Source organism: Entelurus aequoreus, linkage group LG17 (assembly GCF_033978785.1).
Source record: "Entelurus aequoreus isolate RoL-2023_Sb linkage group LG17, RoL_Eaeq_v1.1, whole genome shotgun sequence".
In the NCBI taxonomy this organism is placed as follows: domain Eukaryota; kingdom Metazoa; phylum Chordata; class Actinopteri; order Syngnathiformes; family Syngnathidae; genus Entelurus; species Entelurus aequoreus.
In genome coordinates this window covers 13,420,973-13,448,781 of record NC_084747.1, presented here as the reverse complement: position 1 = coordinate 13,448,781, position 27,809 = coordinate 13,420,973, and the positions used below count along the sequence as shown (strand labels likewise).

The 27,809-nt window shown below is 37.8% G+C and overlaps 2 protein-coding genes across 4 annotated transcripts; both read right to left on the bottom strand.

Moving 5' to 3' along the window:
* Window positions 1-5,589: 5,589 nt before the first annotated feature.
* On the bottom strand, window positions 5,590-14,456 carry LOC133632108 (zinc finger protein OZF-like). The gene is made up of 3 exons (XM_062024343.1): window positions 14,408-14,456; window positions 9,187-9,555; window positions 5,590-9,052 (listed from the first exon to the last, which is right to left on the bottom strand). Exons 1-3 carry the CDS (start codon window positions 14,454-14,456, stop codon window positions 8,088-8,090), a joined length of 1,383 nt encoding a protein of 460 aa, XP_061880327.1. The 3' UTR covers window positions 5,590-8,087.
* A 1,986-nt stretch (window positions 14,457-16,442) lies between these two features.
* On the bottom strand, window positions 16,443-27,081 carry LOC133631887 (gastrula zinc finger protein XlCGF8.2DB-like). Of its 3 annotated transcripts, none has more exons than XM_062024065.1 (3): window positions 26,760-27,081; window positions 18,406-18,777; window positions 16,443-17,656 (listed from the first exon to the last, which is right to left on the bottom strand). In XM_062024065.1, the coding sequence occupies exons 1-3, from the start codon at window positions 26,872-26,874 to the stop codon at window positions 17,649-17,651; spliced, it is 495 nt and encodes a 164-aa protein (XP_061880049.1). In that variant the 5' UTR covers window positions 26,875-27,081; the 3' UTR covers window positions 16,443-17,648. The 3 variants fall into 3 exon arrangements, with proteins under 3 accessions (XP_061880049.1, XP_061880048.1, XP_061880047.1); XM_062024064.1 differs by having other exon boundaries at window positions 16,443-16,808; XM_062024063.1 differs by having other exon boundaries at window positions 16,443-18,777.
* Window positions 27,082-27,809: the final 728 nt, after the last annotated feature.

Below are 27,809 nucleotides of genomic sequence, written 5' to 3'. Positions count from 1 at the left end.
TGCTGAGCTCTGTAGAACTTGCACCTGGCTCGCTGACAACAAGCTATCCATCCACTTGGGTAAAACAGAATCCATCCTGTTTGGGTCCCACATCAAACTTAAGAGAGTCAATCACTTCACCATAAAAGTAGGTGACAGTGTCATCACCAGGAAAGATGAGGTCAACTACCTAGGTTCCATTCTAGAGGCTAACCTTTCCTGTGATAAAATGGCAACCAAGGTAATCAAAAAGGTTAACCAACGAACGAGATTTCTCTACAGAATTTCCTCTCTGGTCAACAAAAGCACCTTGAGGATTCTGGCGGGAACTCTCGTTCAACCCTTTTTCGATTACGCATGCACCTCCTGGTACCCTAGCACCTCCAAAACCCTCAAATCTAAACTCCAAACATCTCAGAACAAACTAGTCAGGTTACTTCTAGACCTCCACCCCAGATCCCACCTCACTCCTACCCACTTCTCTAAAGTGGGCTGGCTCAAGGTGGAGGACAGAGTTAAACAACTTGCACTGAGCCTAGTCTATAAAATCCGCTACACCTCCCTGATACCGAAGTACATGTCAAACTACTTCCTTAACGTAAATGACCGCCATAACCACAACACCAGGGGGTGCTCCACTAACCACGTTAAACCCAGATTCCGAACTAACAAAGGTCTTAACTCATTCTCTTTCTATGCCACATCAATGTGGAATGCGCTCCCAACAGGTATAAAAGAAAGGGCATCTCTATCCTCCTTCAAAACTGCTATAAAAGTTCACCTCCAGGCAGCTACAACCCTAAACTAACACCCTCCCCGGATTGCTAATAATCAAATGTAAACAATCAAATGCAGATTCTTTTTCTTATGCCTTCTGATCTCTCTCTTTCTCTCTCTCTCTCTCTCTCTCTCTCTCTCTCTCTCTCTCTCTCTCTCTCTCTCTCTCTCTCTCTCTCTCTCTCTCTCTATGTCCACTACTTGATGTCCATATCCCCCCCCCCCACCCCACCCCCCCTCCACACTCCTGATTGTAAATAATGTAAATAATTCAATGTGATTATCTTGTGTGATGACTGTATTATGATGATAGTATATATGATAGTATATATCTGTATCATGAATCAATTTAAGTGGACCCCGACTTAAACAAGTTGAAAAACTTATTCGGGTGTTACCATTTAGTGGTCAATTGTACGGAATATGTACTTCACTGTGCAACCTACTAATAAAAGTCTCAATCAATCAATCAAAACATCTCGAGGAAGAAAGGTTGAACCTTTTCGCGATTTGAACGATTCGTACAGTCGAAAACACCATTTATTATTGTAATTTAGACAATTAAATCTGATTATTGATCATTTATTATTCTAATTTAGACAATTATATCTGATTGTTGATCATTTATTAATCTAATTTTGACAATTACATCTGATTATTGATCATTTATTATTCTAATTTAGACAATTATATCTGATTGTTGATCATTTATTATTCTAATTTAGACAATTAAATCTGGTTAGTAATCATTTATTATTCTAATTTAGACAATTAAATCTGATTATTGATAATTTATTATTCTAATTTAGACAATTATATCTGATTATTGATCATTTATTATTCTAATTTAGACAATTAAATCTGGTTAGTAATCATTTGTTATTCTAATTTAGACAATGAAATCTGATTATTGATCATTTATTATTCTAATTTAGACAATTATATCTGATTATTGATCATTTATTATTCTAATTTAGACAATTATATTTGATTATTGATAATTTATTATTCTAATTTAGACAATTAAATCTGGTTTGTAATCATTTATTATTCTAATTTAGACAATTAAATCTGATTATTGATAATTTATTATTCTAATTTAGACAATTATATCTGATTATTGATCATTTATTATTCTAATTTAGACAATTACATCTGGTTAGTAATCATTTATTATTCTAATTTAGACAATGAAATCTGATTATTGATCATTTATTATTCTAATTTAGACAATTATATCTGATTATTGATCATTTATTATTCTAATTTAGACAATTATATTTGATTATTGATAATTTATTATTCTAATTTAGACAATTAAATCTGGTTTGTAATCATTTATTATTCTAATTTAGACAATTAAATCTGATTATTGATCATTTATTATTCTAATTTAGACAATTATATCTGATTATTGATCATTTATTATTCTAATTTAGACAATTACATCTGGTTAGTAATCATTTATTATTCTAATTTAGACAATGAAATTTGATTATTGATAATTTATTATTCTAATTTAGACAATTATATCTGATTATTGATCATTTATTATTGTAATTTAGACAATTAAATCTGGTTAGTAATCATTTATTATTCTAATTTAGACAATGAAATCTGATTATTGATAATTTATTATTCTAATTTAGACAATTATATCTGATTATTGATCATTTATTATTCTAATTTAGACAATTATATTTGATTATTGATAATTTATTATTCTAATTTAGACAATTAAATCTGATTATTGATAATTTATTATTCTAATTTAGACAATTATATCTGATTATTGATCATTTATTATTCTAATTTAGACAATTATATTTGATTATTGATCATTTACTATTCTAATTTAGACAATTATATTTGATTATTGATCATTTATTATTCTAATTTAGACAATTTAATCTAGTTAGTAATCATTTATTATTCTAATTTAGACAATTAAATCTGATTATTGATAATTTGTTATTCTAATTTAGACAATTATATCTGATTATTGATCATTTATTATTGTAATTTAGACAATTAAATCTGGTTAGTAATCATTTATTATTCTAATTTAGACAATGAAATCTGATTATTGATAATTTATTATTCTAATTTAGACAATTATATCTGATTACTGATCATTTATTATTCTAATTTAAACAATTAAATCTGGTTAGTAATCATTTATTATTCTAATTTAGACAATTAAATCTGATTATTGATAATTCATTATTCTAATTTAGACAATTATATCTGATTATTGATAATTTATTATTCTAATTTAGACAATTAAATCTGGTTAGTAATAATTTATTATTCTAATTTAGACAATTAAATCTGATTATTGATCATTTATTATTCTAATTTAGACAATTATATCTGATTATTGATCATTTATTATTCTAATATAGACAATTAAATCTGATTAGTAATAATTTATTATTCTATTTTAGACAATTAAATCTGATTAGTAATCATTTATTATTCTAATTTAGACAATACAATCTGATTAGTAATCATTTATTATTCTAATTTAGACAATTAAATCTGATTATTGATCATTTATTATTCTAATTTACACAATTAAATCTGATTGTTGATCATTTATTATTGTAATTTAGACAATTATATCTGATTATTGGCCATTTATTAATCTAATTTAGACATTTATATCTGATTATTGATCGTTTATTTAATAAATGGCCAATAATCAGATACAATTGTCTAAATTTGAATACTAAATGGCCAATAATCAGATTTAATTGTCTAAATTACAATAATAAAATGTATTTATCTTTTTCTTTTTTTGTTTTAATTTTCCTGAGGGAACTCTCCTGAAGGAATCAATGAAGTACTATCTATCTATCTAATTTAGACAATTGTATCTGATTATTGGCCATTTATTATACACATTTAGACAATTATATCTGATTATTGGCAATTTAACATTATAATTTAGACAATTATATCTGATTATTGACTATTTATTGTTGTAATTTAGACAATATTTGATTATTGTCCACTTAGTATTGTAATTTAGACAACTATATCTGATTATTGGCCATTTATTATTGTAATTTAGACAATTGTATCTGATTATTGGCCATTTATTAATTCTAAATTAGACAATATCTGATTATTGATCCTTTATTCATCCTAATTCAGAAAATTATGTATGATTATTGACAATTTTTTATTCTAATTTAGACAATTATATCTGGTTATTGACCATTTATTATTCCAATTTAGACAGTACTATCTGATTATTCATCATTTATTATTTTAATTTAGACAATATCTGATTATTGGCCATTTAGTATTGTCATTTAGACAATTGTATCTGATTATTGGCCATTTATTATAGTAATTTAGACAATTATATCTGATTATTGACCATGTATTGTTCTAATTTAGATGTGACGTCTGTAAAATCCAAACAATTTTAAGGCTTGAAAGTGTGAGGTGGAAATGCAATGTGATGTGGGTGTCATTGACCTCTGAATAGCTTATTTACATGGCTAAATGCAATACTTAAAATTAGTTTGTTTTTGTTGCTACATCCTTGTCATTTTCGTTTCAGGGAAAAAAAGGATTTGGTGAGATTTTTCTCATTTTTCAGTGTGAAAGCAAAGCCGAAGGAAATCAGGTTGTAAAGCTACGATCGAACATGACTTTTAACACCATCACTTTGCACATTGCACGTTCACCGTATTTTCAGACTGGTAAGTTTGAATCAAAGCATGTTGCACAAGTAGCATTTGGAAGGCTGTTAGTGTGAGCATACAGTATTTTGGGGAAAAAAACATGTCGTCTGTTTACTTTTAGTCATGAGTAAGCACAAAAATGAGTGATTATTATGGAAACCCCTGTGACAGTTAATAATACCGTTTCAAATGAAAATGATCATACAATTGTGATTGATAACCTCACTTAATCTCACAAACTAGTGAAACTGCTCATTTCCTGGAGAAGCAAGATAGCCTCCAGAGATCAGAGCACTAACGCCCATAATGCCACTAATCACTAGCTAGCAGCTATTGTGCTAATTGCTAGCTATCTTAAAAAACATGAATACCAGACACTTTGTCCAAAATATTATATATATAATATATAATTTGTTCCATTTTGTCCACTAGCGACGCTGAGATCATTATTCATGCATTCATTACGTCTCGTCTCGATTACTGTAACGTATTATTTTCGGGTCTCCCTATGTCTAACATTAAAAGATTACAGTTGGTACAAAATGCGGCTGCTAGACTTTTGACAGTTGAAAGTTAGTGACTTGTTGTTTTTTTCTGGTTAAACTACATCTTAAGATCTTTCAAACAAGCCCCCGATTGTCTCTGCGTGCAAAGTATACTCACGTTACAAACCTGTGCGTAAAGTGTGCAACACTTTTTTGCATATTTACGTAAATGGGTGCTAGACTGGCAGTGGTGAATCCCTCTAACATGTATGCTCAATTCCACATCGATTGAGATGTATAAAAGAAATGTGCTTGGATTATTGCATGCGCAATTATTTTTTGTGTGTATGACATTTTCTGGATTTGAGCGTACACCATTTTTTTTATTAAGACATTTTTGTGGAGGAGGGTGTGGTCGGCGTGCCTCCTGCAGGAATGGGGTGTGTATGGCCCAGCCTCGAAGCCAGCGACAGGTGAGCAGATTGCCTAGCTGTGGCTGATTATCTAATCACATGTCCCCCTTATTAGCAGCAGCCGGGAGGAGACACGTAGTTGGAGTTGGAGCCAGAGAGACACACACGTACGAGGCAGAGACTGTTGGAAAGCAATTCGAACCTGTTTATGTCAATAAAAACGTGCTCAACCCTGTACACCGGGCTCTAGGAAGATCTATCGGACTCAGGAGAACCCTCCACGAGCAAAGGCTCTTACAATTTTATTAGAAACCCACACAAGTTTTAATACATGAGGCCCCAGGCAACCTGGGAGGGTGTAGTTTCAGGCGGATCGATTCATGTTGTTGGCGTTCAAAGCCAGACATTCTGGAGGCGGTAAAAGCCTCACTGAAGAAGACTACAATTCCTCCCCAGCTGGAGCCAGAAGAAGGAGTAACCGAACACTACAAGCATCATCTATCTTACTATTGAGGAAAGTTTCATATACACAGAAGACATGGGGTCATGAGGAAATAAGATTATGCTCCAGATAATCCCAATTTGTACAAGTACTTCAGATATTTGTAAAAGAAGCAGTGAATTTATTTTGAGGAGTCCTTGGTTTGGGTGGATGTCGCCACATATGAACGACATAACACTAATTAGTGTGGAGAATGCATATATGTTTAAGAGTTCTTTCTTTATTCATAGCCATGTTTAGAGCAGCTAGTACTTTTCCTTTATATATTCTGTATACCAGTTTATCTTTGTCTACATGGGTCTGTTTAGTGCAGGGGTGTCCAAACTTTTTCTACTGAGGGCCGCATACGGAAAAATTAAAGCCTGCGGGGGCCATTTTGATAGTTTTCATTTTCAAATCATAACAAAATATATGGATTTTGGGTTTTTTTTACCTTTAGGGCTCCCGGGGACCATAAAGGGTCTAAGTCATTAAAATGTTAAAAACAAGTCAAATAATTTTTTTATTTTACGCTTACAGTAAATCTCTACAGTATATTAACTTCAGGTTGATATCAAATTAAAAAAACAAAAAGATGTTATGCCTTTTCTGTCAAGACTAGTTTGTTTTTTATAATAAAACTGAAATATGCAGTATTTCACCCACTGCCCAAAACATTCAGAAAGCAATGTTTGATGTGAAGTAATTAGAGCCTTAAAAACATCAATAATGCAAGACACCATTGATATGAATTCATTGTTATTTTTGAGTAATCACAGTGAAAAGATAAATAAAATCCCATTAAATATATTTAGGATCCAAAAGGTGCCCCACTCATAAAGTGATACATTTGTACTAGTTTTTTTTTACTTTCAACACTTAAGTTACGAGATCAACTTCAGATTCGTCTTTAAAGAGTAGTGTTTTTCCGTTTGAATGTTAGAACAACTTAAGAAGCCGGTATGAATATGTATTGGTTTAGGTGGTTCTCCTGAAGCTTCAGTAAAACTTGATAATATTCTTATTCTGTCTTGATGGTCCTTCTTACTCAGCATATATGTCATCGAAAGAACTTGGGATTGACCAGTGACTTAAATTCCCTGGGAGGAAGAGCTGGTCGACGCAACATTAGATAACACAATTCCGGTAGGAATTGCGTGTGAATGCCGTATGGGCGCAAGTTGCCGATATGCATGAGTGGACAGTTCAGGGTTAGTGGAGTGTGGGGATGTTGGAAGGGTTCATATCAGTTGACAAATGTGGGATATGAAGAGGTTTGTATATTACCCATTCATTTTGAATGGTGGGAAATTCCTGGTAATTCCGGGTGATCCGGGCATTTTTAAAACTGGGAAACATGCTGGCTTGAATGTCCAGGATGAGTGGAGTTTGTGGATGATGGAACGGTTCAAATCAGATGAGAAATGTGGGACATGCAGAATTTTGTATATTGCCTATTCCTTTTTAATGAGGAGAAAAATATTGGTAATTCCAGGAAAACCCTGAATTTTGAGAAATGAGAAACATATTTTTGTCTTTAATATGCAGGGTAAGTAAAGTGTGTGGATGGTGGGACGGTTCAAATCAGGTAAAAAATGGATTAAAATAATGTGCACAACGATCTGTACTTCCTGGTAATCAGGGAAGTTTTGGAAAGAAAAATATGGCCTCCTATTGATTCCCGGGCGAGTCAAAGGTTTAGATGCTTGAATGGTTCTGATCGGATACAAAGTGGGGGAGAAAAAATCAAAAGAAAAAAGTCAAACACAGTGGTGTTTAAAAGCCAGAATTTCTGGTAATCAGGGAAATGTCTGAAGCCGGAAACATTTTAGTTTGAATGTCCAGGGTGAGTGGAATGTGTGGATGGTAGAAATGTTTAAATTGGATAATACATGTGGGATATGGAGAGGTGTATAATTATTCAGTTCATTTCAAATGGGGAGATGGTCCTGTAATCCTGGAAATAAGGGGAATTTCGGAACTTGAAAACACTTTGGTTTGAATGTCCAGGGTGAGTGGAGTCTGTGGATGATTGAACGGTTGAGATCGGGTGAGAAATGTGGTAAATTGGCCCATTCATTTTCAATGAAAAAATGTCCTGGAGAACCTGGAAATCTGGGTAATCTTTGTGTTCTGGGAAGATGAATATTTGATAACTAACGATTTCCGGCCGGAGTACATTTTGATACCTTAACAGTTCAGATCGGATGAAAACTGGGGGCGCTAAAAGACTGCAATAAAAAAATGTAATTGGTTATTCTCCTGTGTGTTTTGTTAAGTGTTTTACTGCGGCTGCATTACGACGGAATCTTTTACCACAAACTGGACAACTAAATGCTTTTTCTCCTGTGTGTTTTCTCATGTGTTGAGTCAAACAGCTGTTTCGTGAAAAACTTTTGCCACAAACTGAGCAAATAAAGGATTTTTCTCCAGTGTGTCTTCTCATATGCCGGGTCAAATCTATTTTTTGACAAAAACTTTTACCACAAACGGAGCAGTTGAACGGTTTCTCTCCTGTGTGTGTTCTCATGTGTCGAGACAAATTGTCCTTTCGTGAAAAGCTTTTACCACAAACTGAGCAATTAAATGTGTTTTCTCCTGCGTGTGCTCTAATATGTAAAGTCAAACTGCTATTTTGAGAAAAGCTTTTACCACAAACTGAACAATTAAATGGTTTCTCTCCTGCATGTATTCTCATATGTAGAGTCAAACTGCTCTTTTGAAAAAAGCTTTTACCGCAAACTGAACAAGTGAAGGGTTTTTCTCCTGTGTGTGTTCTCATGTGTTGAGTCAAATGGTTCTTTCTAGTGTAGCTTTTAGCACAAACTGAGCAGCTGAAATGTTTTTTACCTGTCTCCTTTTTAGAGCATTCAGAGTGTTTGTTGTCAGTGTGAGTCCTCATATCACCTTCACAGTCTTTATTGCTGCTCAAAGGTTCTTCAACCTCGTCTTCAGCCTCACTATCTGATAGTGGAGCTAAGATGTTGTCTACTTGTGGTTTCTCTTCATCATCTTCAGTCTTCACAGAGAGAATACTCAGTGGAAACTTGGTGAGATCAGCTTCCTCTCGTCCTAGAAGACACTCTCCCTCCTGAGTGATGCAGAGTTCCTCCTCTTCCTTTTTAATGCAGGGTGGTTGTGGAGTCTCCTGCTTCAAAGTGGAGCTCCCCCCTAACTGAGGGGAAACTTCTTCTGGATGACCAATCAGCTGCTGGATGCCTGCAGGACACAAACAAAACCAACGCACTTTAGCTCAGACATGATCCATGAGCAGTTTCTCCTTGATTTGGCGACACAATTTCTTCTTTTAGTAAAACTTTGAGCAAAAACTGAGCAGCTGAAATGTTTTTTACCTTTCTTCTTTTTTGAGGAGTCAGAGTGTTTGTTGTCAATGTGAGTCCTCATATCACCTTCACAGTCTGTATCGCTGCTCAAAGGTTCTTCAACCTCGTCTTCAGCCTCACTATCTGATAGTGGAGTTAAGAGGTTGTGTACTTGTGGTTTCTTTTCATCGTCTTCAGTCTTCACAGAGAGAATACTCAGTGGAAACTTGGTGTAATCAGCTTCCTCTCGTCCTAGAAGACACTCTCCCCCCTGAGTGATGCAGAGTTCCTCCTCTTCCTTTTTAATGCAGGGTGGTTGTGGAGTCTCCTGCTTCAAAGTGGAGCTCCCCCCTAACTGAGGGGAAACTTCTTCTGGATTACCGATCAGCTGCTGGACGTCTGCAAACCACGAACACCACAAACACACTTTACACACTTTCTTCTATGTACTGTATGTGTGTGTAGTGTTTCATGGCCAATCATTTAGTGCCTTGCCAGAATGATGGATCAATGTTTACATGACTTAGATTAAGGCCTACTGAAATGAAATTTTTTTATTTAAACGGGGATAGCAGATCTATTCTATGTGTCATACTTGATCATTTCGCGATATTGCCATATTTTTGCTGAAAGGATTTAGTATAGAACAACGACGATAAAGATCGCAACTTTTGGTATCTGATAAAAAAAGGCTTGCCCCTACCGGAAGTAGCGTGACGTAGTCAGTTGAACATATACGCAAAGTTCCCTATTGTTTACAATGATGGCCGCATGAAGTGAGAGAGATTCGGACCGAGAAAGCGACAATTTCCCCATTAATTTGAGCGAGGATGAAAGATTTGTGGATGAGTAAAGTGCAAGTGAAGGACTAGTGGGGAGTTGAAGCTATTCAGATAGGGAAGATGCTGTGAGAGCCGGGGGTGACCTGATATTCAGCTGGGAATGACTACAACAGTAAATAAACACAAGACATATATATACTCTATTAGCCACAACACAACCAGGCTTATATTTAATATGCCACAAATTAATCCTGCATAAAAACACCTGCGTGTTTGTTATGCTAGCTCCTAGCTCCTCTGCTAGCTCCTAGCTCCATAGAACACGCCAATACAATTCAAACACCTGATCAACACACACAATCACTCAGCCCAAAAGACCGTTCACCTAACCCAAGGTTCATAAAGCTTATATATTTTAAAAAAGTTACGTACATACGCAAAAAAAAGTTGCGCACATACGGTCAAGCGATCAAATGTTTAGAAGCCAAAGCTGCATACTCACAGTAGCACGTCTGCGTCTTTGTCATCCAAATCAAAGTAATCCTGGTAAGAGTCTGTGTTGTCCCAGTTCTCTACAGGCGTCTGTGTATCGAAGTCAAAAGTCCTCCTGGTTAGAGTCTCTGTTATCCGAGTTCTTCCATCTTGACTGCATCTTTCGGGAATGTAAACAAAGAAGCGCCGGCTGTGTACTGTTGTTGCTGACTACGTTCGAAAAATACGTCCATTTCGCACCGACAACTTTCTTCTTTGCTTGCTCAGCTTCCTTCTCCATAATGCAATGAACATGATTGCAACAGATTCACGAACACAGATGTCCAGAATACTGTGGAATTATGAAATGAAAACAGAGCTTTTTCGTATTGGCTTCAATGTGGAAGGCATACCCGTGTTCCCCGGGCTACGTCACGCGCATACGTCATCCTCAGAGGCGTTTCGAACCGGAAGTTTAGCGGCAAATTTAAAATGTCACTTTATAAGTTAACCCGGCCGTATTGGCATGTGTTATAATGTTAAGATTTCATCATTGATATATAAACTATCAGACTGCGTGGTCGGTAGTAGTGGCTTTCAGTAGGCCTTTAGCTTAGACTCAGTACATGCTATTTTATAGATTGCACACGCTGTTTAGTGTGTGGTATTTGGATCTTAGTAAATTAGGCTCTTACTGTAGCTAACAAGCAAAGTCCATTAAGAAGGCCATGTTACTTCTGTATTAGCACAGAAAAATTGTGTTGGAGCCCCTCATATATGCCTGCTGAGAACCCGCCCTGCTTTTAATAGTATTGTTCCTGCTTTCCTGTCTTTTTGCTCTTCCACTTTCTTCATTTGACTTTTGCATTCTTTCATCTCCTCTGATGTGAACTCCACTGCCTTCTTCAAGCTAACATTCATGGCGGCTCTTTCTTTATATTCTTCAACAAGGTCGGCTAATTTCGATTTTAAGGGCTTGAAATAGCTTTCAAATGACAAAACTTCAAGTCACTCACCTTCATCTTTCGTCTTTATCTCCGTTGGTGATTTGCTGGAAGTTGGTGGCGCTGATTCTCTTTCATGTTCTCTTTTAGCGGACGTCGCCATCTTAGCATAGCAGTAGTCGTCCATCTTCTATCACGTCTTCAATCTTCACTTCAGGTAACACTCCATCGCTCCAAACTCAAATTCCATTTGGTGGGCTTGAGAAAATACGAATAGTGTATGTATTTGTTTCTACATTTGCAGTTATGTGGTCATTTTCAAACGAGGACGCTACAGCCACTCAGTCCGCCATCTTGCTCGCCGCCTGGCCGTTCACTACCGGAAGTACGGTCGCTTCTGCGCATGTGTGAATATGACGTCATTTCCTTTACTCCTTACTTTCCCCCCAGTTTTTTCAAGGTCCGGTGTTGTGATATTTAAAACGTTTTATTTATTTTCTTGATAAGAAGAAAACAATACATAATTAAAAAGAGAACCGCAACGTGAAAATGAACGAGTGTCTTTATTTAGACTTAGACAAACTTTAATGATCCACAAGGGAAATTGTTCCACACAGTAGCTCAGTTACAAAGGATGGAAAGGACAATGCAGGTATAAAATAGTAGTAGTAGGATAATAAAATATAAGATATATGTAATATTTACATAATATATGTACAGTATATGATATATACTGATATGTTTATATCATATATACAATATATAACAATGAGCATGTACAATATTAGAGTATCTGTAACAGCTGCAGCATAAAATAGAGAGCAAATCCAGCAGAAAATAGACATTATAAACAAAAGAGAGGTAGCTAACATGTCAGGTAATAGACAGATGCATTATTCATCCTCTACGTCAGTGGTTCTCAAATGGGGGTACGCGTACCCCTGGGGGTACTTGAAGGTATGCCAAGGGGTACGTGAGATTTTTTTTTAATGTCTGTCAAAAAGAACTGTGAAAAGAAATGCAACTATGCAATATTCAGTGTTGACAGCTAGATTTTTTGTGGACATGTTCCATAAATATTTATGTTAAAGATTTCTTTTTTTGTTAAGAAATGTTTAGAATTAAGTTCATGAATCCAGATGGATCTCTATTACAATCCCCAAAGAGGGCACTTTAAGTTGATTACTTCTAAGTGTAATTGAATCACTTTTTTATTTTCCAACAAGTTTTTAGTTATTTGTGTATCTTTTTTTCAAATAGTTCAAGAAAGACCACAACAAATAAGCAATATTTTGCACTGTTATACAATTTAATAAATCAGAAACTGATGACATAGTGCTGTATTTTACTTCTTTATCTCTTTTTTTCAACCAAAAATGCTTTGCTCTGATTAGAGGGTACTTGAATTAAAAAAAATGTTCACAGGGGGTACATCACTGAAAAAAGGCTGAGAACTACTGCTCTACGTCTCCGTTGAAAATATCATCACCACAATTTGACTTTTGTGCGTACGCAAGTTGTTACATGAGGGCCTGGGAGAGGAGAGGGTGGTGGCCCAAATATTTATACTCCAACACCAGGAAGGTGTGCCTGGGCAAGGATGTTTCCGTCCTATCCTAGTGAGAAAAGCAACTGTTGAGATGCAAACGAGCAATCCTGCAGTCAATGCCGCTGTGGACCGACCACTACCAGCCCAAAATGGTCGGAATCACCCACGTTAGCATTCTATTCAGTTGTAAACAAATGGCACAAATGGTATTCTGGTCACAATGTAAATAATTAAATGTATAATGTAAATTATTCAATATATATACTCTGATGATTAATGTGTGTGATGACTGTATTATGCAGATAGTATATATTTGTACCATGAATTGATTAACGTGGACCCCGACTTAAACAAGTTGAAAAACGTGTTCGGATGTTACCATTTAGGGGTCAATTGTACGGAATATGTACTGTACTGTGCAATCTACTAATACAAGTTTCAATCAATCAATCAACCTTCTGTGACCAGAATGTTTGTAACTCCTGTTATTTGTTGGAGGCTAAATTGCAGAGTCTTTCAGGAACGATTGAAAGGACAGTGTTGTATGTGGGAAATAGGTGGTGTCGCAGACCACCTCCTCTGTTGGGTGGGTGTGTGCACTAAAGAATGTGTGCATTATTGGGTGTTTGGGCAGAGCACAGATATAGGAGAGCATAGGTTTAGGGTGCCACACTATTTGTTTACTGATTTATTTGACGATTATATTTCAAATTGTTATTATTTCCGTTTATCACCGTATTCATATTTATTGTCATTCTTTTGTAAACATATTAAACCCACATCAAATTTACTTCGGAGTCAAAAGTGTGTCATTCAAAGAAAGGAAGACTTATTCTTATCCCTCCAGCAACCACTAGGAAATTTGGCACTATTCCATTCCTATATTAACCACTGCTATTTACTGTATATTCTATTCTGTTTCAATGATCATGTATGTACTATTGTTCTGGTAGTACTAAACTCCGTACCATCTCATGTGTGCTGGTATGACAATAAAGTTCCTTGAAAACCTCTGAGAGTTATTAACCTACAGTTTCAAAAGAAAATGGTCATCAAATCGTGATTGATAACTGCACTTAAATAAACTCACAGACTCGTGATACTGATCATTTCATGGAGAAGCAAGATAGCGATCAGTGTACTAACGACAATATTGCCACTAATTACTATCGAGGAGCAATCGCGCTAATCACTAGCTATCTTAAATTTAAACATGAAAACAACACACATTAACGTCTTTCCCCATTACAAACATCATAACTCAATATATGAAGACATGAACACATTACTGTCTGAACAACTAAGATATTCATTTGTGCACATTGAACCTACAGGCTGGGCTCTCTTAGAAAAAAGTGATAAATATGAAAAAGAAATGTAACCTCATCTTTATTTCAATAACACAGTAATACAAAACACTGTACACAAAAACAAACAATACAACACAACACCGTCTTTCAACACAGCAACAATGGGATCATAAAAGTAAATGCTATCTTTTATACTGTGGAGGTTTCGTCCCTCCGGGTTCCTCGGACCACCAATCATCGACATGACCACTCCGTTTCCGGGTTTAGGCACGGTTTCATTTTTCAATAAGTCTTTTTTGTTTGTGCTTTTCAGCAAGTGTCTCTTGGTCTCTCTCTCTCTCTCGCTCCACCACCAACTCCTCTCTCCTCCCTGGCTGCTGCCTAGGTGATTAGATAAGCAGGCCCAGGTGGGCCATCCACGCACCTGTCGCTGATCTCAAAGCCGGTCCTGGCACACCCCGCTTCGCTGCAGGTCCGCAGGCCACGCCCCCTCCACATATACATTTTCAAAATGTGGTGGTTAGAAGAAAATCTTCAGTCGTTGCCAGACCACATTCCTGGTAATTACGGGTAATCCGAGCATTTTCAGAACTGGGAAACATGCTAGCTTGAATGTCCAGGATGAGTGGAGTTTGTGGAAGATGGAACAGTTCAAATCAGATGAGAAATGTGGGACATGCAGAAGTTTGTATATTGCCTATTCCTTTTCAATGAGGAGAAAATGATTGGTAATTCCAGGAAAACTCTAACCTGACTCTCGCCAGATCCTTGTAGTTCGCTGAGCTCCTGTTAGAATAATCGTGTGTATATATATATTATCACACAACTTTAGTATGCTTAAAGTCCGTTGCTATAGTTATTAGTGACAAGGCGAAATCACAAGGCCCCCAGCACATTCCGTCACGTATCGTGCGTCCTGGACCTGCTTCGCATAACATATGTGACCACTCCTTTTAGAGGCGGCCTCAGTGATGTTGACTGTGGAACTCCTGAATAAATAGAAGGACGTGGGAACTGAACCTTAGAGCGTAGGGCGAGACTGTGACTAAGTGTGCAGCTCCATGCATTCTCCTCATGAGCTAAATTGAACTCTGTCTCTGCATGGTTCCTTGCTTCTTGTCTGATTAATAGATGTTTGTATATTGCCTATTCCTTTTCAATGAGGAGAAAATGATTGGTAATTCCAGGAAAACTCTAACCTGACTCTCGCCAGATCCTTGTAGTTCGCTGAGCTCCTGTTAGAATAATCGTGTGTGTATATATATTATCACACAACTTTAGTATGCTTAAAGTCCGTTGCTATAGTTATTAGCTATTGTGCTCTTGTTAGACTTTTGTATCTGTGCAAGGACGAAACTTCTTGTCTGAGGGGTGGCCTCAGCCGCAGATGTTATCTTTGTTTTAGCCCGCTAACAGCCAAGGACTTCAAGGACCTCAACGAAGATAAGACGACAGCACGCAGACGAAGCAGAGACAAGGCGAAATCACAAGGCCCCCAGCACATTCCGTCACGTATTGTGCGTCCTGGACCTGCTTCGCATAACATATGTGACCACTCCTTTTAGAGGCAGCCTCAGTGATGTTGACTGTGGAACTCCTGAATAAATAGAGGGACGTGGGAACTGTACCTTAGAGCGTAGGGCGAGACTGTGACAAAGTGTGCAGCTCCATGCATTCTCCTCATGAGCTAAATTGAACTCTGTCTCTGCATGGTTCCTTGCTTCTTGTCTGATTAATAGATGTCATCAGTGTTTGAACCTGATAGCTCCACACATGGATCTGGGACTTCTCAAATGGAGATGTATTTCAGAAGGCGGGGCCTTGTAAAAAAAAAAAAATTATGTATGTGATTGGATAAACCACTTGGCTGTTAGCTTGAATGAAGTGCTACTTCAACCACTCACATGGAAATCAACCCGTGACGCTGATGAGAGCGACGCTAGGAAATCCAAAACAGAACAGCTGACATATTGGATAACGACAGAGCGAAAAGTTAGAGAACTTTTACTGAAACAACGCAGCGATGTCAGTAGACAATCGATGTGGTTTGTGCCATTGTTGTTTGAATCAAATCGCCTCTGCGCTACGTCACATCTATGAAATCCCGCCCAGCGATCCTGATTGGTTCATTATTTTTTGCTATCTTGAAGGAGTTTGCAATACCTTCGAGCCCAGATCCTTGTGTGGAGCTCAGCGAACTACAAGGATTTGGCGAGAGTCAGGTTGAATGTTGAGAAATGGGAAACATGTTTTTGACTTTAATATCCAGGGTAAGTAAAGTGTGTGGATGGAGAGTGCGGAAATATGACCACATCACACCAATTCTCAAATCCCTTCACTGGCTTCCTGTTCCACTCAGGATTGAATACAAAGTCTCCCTACTAACCCACCAGTGCCTGCATGGAAATGCTCTCCTCTACCTCAAAGAACTACTCACCCCCAAATCCTCCACACGACACCTCTGCCGGACAGGCTAACCTCCTCCAACCTCCGAGGACAAAGCTACGAACAATGGGAGACCGGGCTTTCTGCTCCGCCGCTCCCAGTCTGTGGAATGCTCTCCCTGACCACCTGAGGGCACCACAGACTGTGGATGCTTTAAAAAAAAAAAAGGCTTATAAACCCTACTTTCTAAAAAAGCATTTTTTTTATTTAGATATATGCATACTAGTTCTAGCTATTTGGCTGTTGTAGTTATTATTTTAATTTATTTTAATTATATTTTTATTTTTTTAAATTCTGTAATACACTGTAGCACTTTGAGGTTGTTTACTCAATGTAAAGTGCTTTTTACAAATAAAATCTACTATGGTTCCACAGTTCAAATCAGGTAAGAAATGGAGTAAAATAATGTCCTCGAGGACCTGGAATTTTTGGTAATTAGGGAAATTTTGGAAGAAAACAAATATGGTTCCCTATCGATTCCAGGCCGAGTCAAATGTTTGGATGCTTGAATGGTTCTGATCAAATAAAAACGGGGCAGAAAAAGTCAAAACAAAAAGGGCTTAAACAACGGTGATTAAAAGCCGGACTTCCTGGTAATCAGGAAAATTGTTGAAGCCGGAATTTTTTTTGTCTAAATGTCCAGGGTGAGTGGCATGTGTGGATGGTGGAAAGGTTAGAATCGGATCAGAGATGTGGGATAGGAAGAGGTTTGTAAGCCTTCAGTTCATTTTCAATAGGGAAATGGTCCTGCTAATTCCAAGAAAAAAGGGACATTTTGAAACTTGGCTTGAATGTCCAGGGAGAGTGGAGTCTGTGGATGGTGGAACAATGTGGAAAATTGGCCCATTTGTTTTCAATGGGAAAATGTCCTGGAAAACCTGGAAATCTGGGTAATCTTTGTGTTCTGGGAAGATGAATATTTGATAACTAACGATTCCTGGTCGTACATTTTGATACCTTAACAGTTCAGATGGGATGAAAACTGAGGGCGCTAAGAGACTGCAAAAAAAAGGCATAAAGAAAAGAATAAGAAATGTTTGGACATTCAAACAAAAAACAGTAAGTTGGTTATTCTCCCGTGTGTTTTCGTAAGTGTTTTACTGCGGCTGCATTACGACGGAATCTTTTACCACAAACTGAACAACTAAATGCTTTTTCTCCTGTGTGTCTTCTCATGTGTTGAGTCAAATTGTTGCTTAGAGCGAAACCTTTACCACAAAATGAGCAAATAAATGATTTTTCTCCTGTGTGTCTTCTCATATGTCGGGTCAAATCTATTTTTTGACAAAAGCTTTTACCACAAACTGAGCAGTTGAATGATTTCTCTCCTGTGTGTGTTCTCATGTGTCGAGACAAATTGTTTTTCCGTGAAAAGCTTTTACCGCAAACTGAGCAGTTGAGTGGTTTCCCTCCTGTGTGTATTGACATGTGTTGAGTCAAACTGCTCTTCTGAGAAAAGCCTTTACCACAAACTAAGCATATAAATGGTTTCTCTCCTGCATGTGTTCTCATGTGTGGAGTCAAACTGCTCTTTTGAAAAAAGCTTTTACCGCAAACTGAGCAATTAAATGGTTTCTCTCCTGCATGTGTTCTCATGTGTGGAGTCAAACTGCTCCTTTGAAAAAAACTCTTACCACAAACTGAGCAATTAAATGGTTTTTCTCCTGTGTGTGTTCTCATGTGTCGAGTCAAATTGTCCTTTCTAGTAAAGCTTTTAGAACAAACTAAGCAGCTGAAATGTTTTTTACCTGTCTCCTTTTTAGAGCAATCAGAGTGTTTGTTGTCAATGTGAGTCCTCATATCACCTGCACAGTCTTTATCTCTGCTCAAAGGTTCTTCAACCTCGTCTTCAGCCTCACTATCTGATAGTGGAGCTAAGATGTTGTCTACTTGTGGTTTCTCTTCATCATCTTCAGTCTTCACAGAGAGAATACTCAGTGGAAACTTGATGTAATCAGCTTCCTCTCGTCCTAGAAGACACTCTCCCTCCTGAGTGATGCAGAGTTCCTCCTCTTCCTTTTTAATGCAGGGTGGTTGTGGAGCCTCCTGCTTCAAAGTGAAGCTCCCCCCTACTGACTGAGGGGAAACTTCTTCTGAAAGACCAATCAACTGCTGGACGTCTGCAGGACACAAACAACACATAGACACTTTACACACTTTCTTCTATGTACTGTATGTGTGTGTAGTGTTTCATGGCCATTCATTTAGTGCCTTGCCAGAATGATGGATCAATATACATGACACGGATTAGACTCGAAAGTAGAAAACATCTGTTTCAATGGACAGTAGGACACTACAAACTAGCAGTGGGGAAAAAAATCAATATGGAACTATGTTTTAAGAAGTCGACAGTTAAGAAGTACCGTATTTTCCGGACCATGGGGCGCACCGGATTATAAGGCGTACTGCCGATGAATGGTCTATTGTTTATCTTTTTCCATATATAAAGAGCACCAGATTATAAGGCGCATCAAAGGGGTCATATTATTATTTTTTTGTTCTAAATGTAAAAGACTTCCTTGTGGTCTACATCAGTGGTTCTCAAATGGGGGTACGCGTACCCCTGGGGGTACTTGAAGGTATGCCAAGGGGTATATGAGATTTTTTGAAAATGTCTGTCAAAAAGAACTGTGGAAAGAAATGCAACAATGCAATATTCAGTGTTGACAGCTAGATTTTTTGTGGACATGTTCCATAAATATTGATGTTAAAGATTTCTTTTTTTGTGAAGAAATGCTTAGAATTAAGTTCATGAATCCAGATGGATCTCTATTACAATCCCCAAAGAGGGCACTTTAAGTTGATGATTACTTCTATGTGTAGAAATCTTTATTTATAATTGAATCACTTGTTTATTTTTCAACAAGTTTTTAGTTATTTTTATATCTTTTTTTCCAAATAGTTCAAGAAAGACCACAAGAAATGAGCAATATTTTGCACTGTTATACAATTTAATAAATCAGAAACTGATGACATAGTGCAGTATTTTACTTCTGTATCTCTTTTTTTTTCAACCAAAAATGCTTTGCTCTGATTAGGGGGTACTTGAATTAAAAAAATGTTCACAGGGGGTACATCACTGAAAAAAAGTTGAGAACCACTGCTCTACATAACATGTAATGGTGGTTCTTTGGTGAAAATGTCGCATGGATGATGTTTTACAGATCATCTTCAAGCCGCTTTCTGACAGTCGCTTTTGGATGCACCGTTTTGTGGGCGGTCTTATTTACGTGGCTCACCATCGACCGCGTCTTCTCCCCGTCAACTTTGTTGTAGCGGTGTAGCGTGCAAGGACGGGAGTGGAAGAAGAGTCAAAGATGGAGCTAACTGTTTTAATGACATTCACACTTTACTTCAATCAATAACGGAGCAGCATCTCCTCATCAGTAAACAACAACGCCAGAAATGTGTCCCGTGAAAAACCCTCCGACCGGAACTCTCTAATAACTAAAGTTCCTTGGATGAATAATGTAAACTCACTACACCGGTATGTTTTAGTGCTTTCATGGCGAGTTTACTGACAGATATAAGTAAGAACTTTACACTACTTTATATTAGAAATGGCAACAGTGGAGGATAAATGTCCCATAACAAGAAGATAGAGAAAAAGAATAAGCTTATCGGACTAACAGGCGGACGCGCACAATTTTTCAGGATTTATGCAGATCCCAAATACAGATCAGCAGGTACCAGAAGCTAAGAAAAGTTGCTTTTGCATAATATTGCAAAACAAAACGCCAGATAATATGTCTTACCTTATACGCACACCATAATAATACTCCTATATTAAAGCACGTCAAACGGTGCAGCCTCCACGTATCTCTTACGTTTGACCGCCATCTACTGGTCACACTTATCATTTCGCTATGTACCAAATACAATTGCTTAGAGGTGGGTAAGCACAACCAAACTTATTTCTTACATTAGGCGCACCGGGTTATAAGGCGCACTGTAGAGTTTAGAGACAAAAAAAAGATTTTAAGTGCGCCTTATAGTCCGTAAAATACGGTAGTTTTAATTTGTTTTTTGACACAGTTTGTCTAATCAATTATTACTGTCATCAAATGTACATACTGTATATACAACTTGCCTTTTAAGCTGTATGTTTCAACTTTGTAGAACATTGCAATATATCTCCATGTCACAATATCACAATAGAGTATTACGTCATTACTCGAGCATCGCGATCGTGAAGTCATTGCCAATACTAGCCTTGTCCGATTATGGCATACATAATATTCACAATTATTTTTCATTTGTTTTCAAATCGCGATTAAAAACATGTTCAGTCATTAATTTGAAAAACACATGTACAGTATTTACTGTCCAGTGCCACCAAAATACAATATTATCAACTTCATATTCATTTTTAAATGATCAACTTCATATATATTTTAAAATAACCAATTAACTGTTAGTAACGACTAAACAAGTAAATTAACAATAATGGTAAAAAAAAATAACAATATAAAAAAACTATCAAATTCTTTTTTTTTTTTATTCTATTTTTTACGATATACATTACTACGGTACTATAAAGTGTGTGCTTTTTGTGCCATGAATAAAATGGTATAAAATCGATAATTTAATCAATCAAAATGCATTCATTTAGCTCTTAATCACAAGCTTCGCAAAAGTCTTTACAAACTCACGACATCCTCTGATCTAAACCTACAAATGGTTGCTAGTTAAATACCAAAAATCTTAGTAAATTAGGCTCTTACTGTAGCTAACAACCAAAGTCCATTAAGAAGACAATGTTACTTCTGTATTAGCACAGAAAAATAGTGCTGGAGCCCCTCATATATGCCTGCTGAGAACCCCCCCTGCTTTTTTTTGTCTTTTTCCTGTACTTTTTTAAAGATTTGATTCCATTTAGTTTGATTATCCGTATTGTTATTTTAGTTTGTTAAATTGTAAATTATGTTGTCTCTTGTTAATTTGCGTTCCGGAATTGTAATTTCTTTCATGAAATGTAAAAGAGTCTTCTGGGCCACCGTAGTTTACTCTAATCTGAGCAGTGTACACAATTGTTTCTTTAAATGAGATGAAAGGATTTATTTTGATGATATCTGCAAGGCATCAAACTTGTTGATCGTCCCATGTTGAACAGTTCAATGGTTTCTTGTTGAGCAGGAAGTCAGGATTAGAGGTGGGGATCTTTGGACACCTCACAATTCGATTTCGATTCAAGGATTGTATTATACATCGATTATATGTACATCTTTAATTATTATATTGTGTATAGTTCATATAAATATTGTTATATATTCCACATGTATTATTTAAATTATTATTAGTATTAATAATACGTCTAGAAGGCTCCTCCTTTGGCTACAGACGAATGGAATATTGTGTCATTTCTGTTTTTTTTATTTAGAGCAGACAGCATATATATATATATATATATATATATATATATATATATATATATATATATATATATATATATATATATATATATATATATATATTCCCCATATTGTTTGGACTATAAGGCGCACTTAAAATCCTTTTATTTTCTCAAAAATCCACAGTGCGCCTAGTGTACGGAATAATTTTAGTTGTGCTTACCAACCTCAAAGCTATTTTATTTGGTACATAATGTAATGATAAGTGTAAACGGTAGATGGCAGTCACACATAAGAAATATGTGTAGACTGCAATAATAATAATAATAATACCTGGGATTTATATAGCGCATTTCTAAGTACCCAAAGTCGCTTTACATGTTAAAAACCCATCATTCATTCACACCTGGTGGTGGTAAGCTACTTTCGTAGCCACAGCTGCCCTGGGGTAGACTGACGGAAGCGTGGCTGCCAATTTGCGCCTACGGCCCCTCCGACCACCACCTATCATTCATTCAACATTCATTCACCGGTGTGAGCGGCACCGGGGGCAAGGGTGAAGTGTCCTGCCCAAGGACACAACTACATGGTAAGAGGTGGGGAGCGAACCTGCAACCCTCAGGTTTCTGACACGGGCGCTCTACCCACTACGCCATGCCGCCCCCAATATGACGGCAGTAAACAACACCAAAACTTTAAATGTTCCATTGAGAATATAGACCATAGTATTCTGTATTCTGAGCTGTAAACACAATTGTTAACATCAATAAATAATAATAATAGTGCAAAGTTATATAAATATTATTATGTATTCCACATGTCCATTCATCCATTTTCTACCACTTGTCCCTTTCGAAGTCGCGGGGGGTGCTGGAGCCTATCTCAGCTGCACTCGGGTGGTAGGCGGGACACCCTGGACAAGTCGCCACTTCATCTGATGTAAGGTGGTTCCTATTATATACCAACCGAGCGGTATAGCTCGCCAGCAACTTGAGGGTTCCAGGTTCGATCCCCGCTTCCACCATCCTAGTCACTGCCGTTGTGTCCTTGGGCAAGACACTTTACCCACCTGCTCCCAGTGCCACCCACACTGGTTTAAATGTAACTTAGATATTGGCTTTCACTATGTAAAGCGCTTTGAGTCACTAGAGAAAAAGCGCTATATAAATATAATTCACTTCACTTCACTATTAGCCTTCTGTTGAAATGTACACATTCCAAATGTAAAGAGTTGCAAAGGGGTGAGTGATGACCCAGTTCTCCTCTAAAAACTCCCAATAAGCGGTTGGAGAAGCGTGTATATTAATATTTTTAAAGCAGTCGTGCTTTCAAAAAATGTTGCTAATAAAGGATAAATTAGTGATAAAAGTTCACCTCCAGGCAGCTACAACCCTAAACTAACACCCTCCCAGGATTGCTAATAATCAATTGCTAATAATCAAATATAAACAATCAAATGCAGATACTTTTTCTTATGCCTTCTGATCTCTCTCTCTCTCTCTCTCTCTCTCTCTCTCTCTCTCTCTCTCTCTCTCTCTCTCTCTCTCTCTCTCTCTCTCTCTCTCTCTCTCTCTCTCTCTCTCTCTCTCTCTCTCTCTCTCTCTCTCTCTCTATGTCCACTACTTGCTGTCCATATCCTACCCCCCCCACACCCTGATTGTAAATAATGTAAATAATTCAATGTGATTATCTTGTGTGATGACTGTATTATGATGATAGTATATATAATAATAATAATAATAATACCTGGAATTTATATAGCGCTTTTCTAAGTACCCAAAGTCGCTTTACATGTTAAAAACCCATCATTCATTCACACCTATGTATGATAGTATATATCTGTATCATGAATCAATTTAAGTGGACCCCGACTTAAACAAGTTGAAAAACTTATTCGGGTGTTACCATTTAGTGGTCAATTGTACGGAATATGTACTTCACTGTGCAACCTACTAATAAAAGTCTCAATCAATCAATCAAAATGGGGATTTCCTCGCTTAAAAAAATTCTATGCCGGACCATCCATCCATTTCCTACCGCTTGTCCCTCTCGGGTGGCGGGGGGTGCTGGAGCCTAACTCAGCTGCGTTGGGGCGGAAGGCGGGGTCCACCTGGACAAGTCGCCTCCATAAACCATTCAAGTAGTTATGATAAAGACCTAAACCAACATATTATTTGGAATTACAGTATTTAAAATTTAAGTGGTCGATTTGATTTCCTTGTAAAAGTACTTTATACACAATTTAAGAACGTTTTTATTTTACAATATATATTTATTTTATTTCTAATGATCCAAAACTGTATTTTAGATTGTAACAGTTAAAACAAACATGCACATTATTTAAATGTGCTTTGGTAACTTTCTTTGACTTTGACACTTGTGGAGAACTTCAAGTTGACAGTAATGATATTATTCTTGTTCTTTATTACCTCCAATCCTCTGCAGGTTGATGTAGACATGTGGTCCAGTCTTCTCTTCACATCTCTTACTCTTCCCCAACATCTCTTCTTTCACATCATTATTTTCTTTACACAAGCGCTTGTTTTGCTCTTCCACTTGAAATGTGTCCTCTGCATTTGACCCATCCCTTGTTCACCCCCTGAGAGGTGAGGGGAGCAGTGGGCGGCGCCGCTGTAGTGGCTGCTGTTGGCAGGAGCTCTGTGCTCTTGTGTCATCCTTTTGTGTTTCCCTTTTGTTTTCATGTGTTATTATATATATAGATTTTGTTGCCTTTTGGTTCGGGACCCTTTGGGACTGTGTGACAAGGGGTGGCACTTTCGTGACTTCTGCTGTGCTTTTTTGTGGACTCTGGATCAGCCTCCTGGGAGCCTTTTGGCCATGGAGACCAGCTGCTGGGTCTCTGCCACACCAAAGTCCGTTTGGAGAGACTGGAGGAGATGTGGATGAAGAGACTGGGCTGCAGAGCTGGCGCTGAGCGCCGGGACGGACAAGCTTCACAGTGTCTTGGCTGAATGAGCAGGTATCGGACACCTCGGTCTGCTTAGACCAGGGGTCAGCAACCCGCGGCTCCGGAGCCGCATGCGGCTCTTTGACCACTCTGATGCGGCTCAGCTGCATACTTGCCGACCCTACCGATTTTCCCAGGAGACTTACGGATCTCAGTGCCTCTCCTAGAAGTCTCCCGGGGCAAATATTCTCAGATTTTCACCCTAACATCTAAATTAAGGGCGTGACCTAATGGCACTGCATTTATTGTCCTCTATAGCCTGTACAAACAGCATGCCAGCCCGGCCACATGTTGTATGTAGCTTTTACTTGCACACATAGGAGACAGCAAGGCATACTTGGTCAACAGCCACACAGCTTACACTGATGGTGCCCGTATAAAACAACTTTAACACTGTTACGTTACAAATATGCGCCACACTGTGAACCCACACCAAAAAAAATGACAAACACATTTCTGGAGAACCTCCACACCGTAACATAACATAAACACAACACAACAAATACCCAGAATCCCATGCAGCCCTAACTCTTAGTCTACATTATACACCCCCGCTACCACCAACCCGCCCACACATCAACCCCCCCCCCCCCCTCTGTGCGTCGGTTGAGGTGGGCGGGGTTTGGTGGTAGCGGGGGTGTATAATGTAGACCGAAGCTGCATTCAACATGTGGTCGAGCAGGTACGTTGTTTGGGCAGGCTGTAGAGGGCGCTAGAAGCAGTGCCATCACGCCCTGAAATTCGGGAGTCTACCGGAAAAATTGGGAGGGTTGGCAAGTATGACCCTATCAGGCGCCATTCTTTAAAACTTGCGGGTCGCACTAACATTACATTTTCATATTAAGGTGCGCGTGTCTGAGACCCCTGGTTAAAACAGCACAAAGCAAAAAAAACTTTGCATGCAGTGTTATTTCATTTTAAATTTTCAAAAGAGTTTTGTGGCTCCCATTGTTTTCTTTAATTTGTGAAACTTGTCAAAATGGCTCTTTGAGTGGTAAAGGTTGCCGACCCCTGGCTTAGACGCATCCTCGCTCATCCATGCGGACTGGACACTGGCCGAGAGTTGGTGGGCGGCCGAGGGTGGAGTCGGCTCTCTTGGTTGCTTTGTTGGGTCTGCTCCTGTCTCTGGCTATGCTCCCCCCACCCCAGCAGACGATGGCGTGGAACACCGCAGAGGCTACCACAGTGTATATGTTTCTTTTACTTTTTATTCATAGCTGTGTGTAGAAGTGGCTGCTCTTTTAATGTCTTTAATGTCCTTTGTGTTCTTTGATGTTTCCCTCTTACACACATGTAAGAGGGATGGGATGTGTGCTATGGCTATGAGTTGTTTTTCCCCTTGGCCCAGGGGTTTGAGTTTGAGTTTGATATTGAGTTTATTTCAACATGCAAGCATACAACATGATACATCACAGGCCCAGGCTTGGACTGATTTTTTTTCTCCCCCTCCCCCCATTGTTTACCTGTAGCTTATCTTTTTTGTAAAGGGCGCCGGAAGTTGGCAGACCTGTCAGCGATCCAGTTCTGTCTCCCTGTAATGTTTGTCTGATCTTAAATGGGATTGTGCTGAAAATCTTAATTTCCCCTCGGGGATTAATAAAGTATTTCTGATTCTGATTCTTTTGCATTCTTTCATCTCCTCTGATGTGAACTCCACTGCCTTCTTCAAGCTAACAATCATGGCGGCTCTTTCTTTACATTCAAGTGAGTCGGCTAATTTATCATCGACGCTCATTTCATGGCTTACGACAGCTTTCAAATGACGAAACTTCAAGTCACTCACCTTCATCTTTCGTCTTTATCTCCGTTGGTGATTTGCTGGAAGTTGGTGGCGCTGATTCTCTTTCATGTTCTCTTTTAGCGGACGTCGCCATCTTAGCATAGCAGTAGTCGTCCATCTTCTATCACGTCTTCAATCTTCACTTCACATAAAACTCCATCGCTTCAAACTCAACTTCCGTTTGGTGGGCTTAATAAGGAAAAAAATAATTTAGGTATTTGTTTCTACATTTGCTAATTGCAGTGTGTGGTAATGTCGTCATTTATAAACGGGTACGCTAACAGCCACTGAGTCCGCCATCTTGCCATCATTCACTACCGGAAGTACGGTCGGTTCTGCGCATGTGTGAAGATGACGTCACTCCCTCTGCTCCTTACTTTTCTTAGTTGTTTTCAAGGTCTGGTGTTGTGATATTTAAAACGTTTTGTTTATTTTCTTGATAAAAATAAAATGATACATAATAAAAAAGACAACAACCACGTGAAAATGAACAAGTTTCTTTATTTAGACTTAGACTTAGGTCGTGAGTTCAAACCCCGGCCGAGTCGAACCAAAGACTATAAAAATGGGAGCCACTACCTCCCTGTTTGGCACTCAGCATCAAGGGTTGGAATTGGGGGTTACATCACCAAAAATGATTCCCGGGCGTGGCCACCGCTATTGCTCACTGCTCCCCACACCTCCCAGGGGGTGATGGGTCAAATGTAGAGAATAATTTCGCCACACCTAGTGTGTGTGTGACAATCATTGGTACTTTAACTTTAACTTAATTTTTACTATCACATTTGTACATAATCCTATTTACTGATGCTGTTCTGTTGGTGGTTGTTATTGTTGTTGTGATTGCTATATTTAGCAATATATTAAAACACAACTACTATAAATGTGTACAGCCGATATGGGCATTTACATCAACAAAATGATGTAAATGGGAGTTTTTGAGGAAAACTTGGTCATCACTCACCCTTTTCCAGTTCTTTACATTTGGAATGTGTACATTTCAACAGAAGGCGAGAGTAGCTGGACAGAACAAAAAACTACTAAAAAAAAACT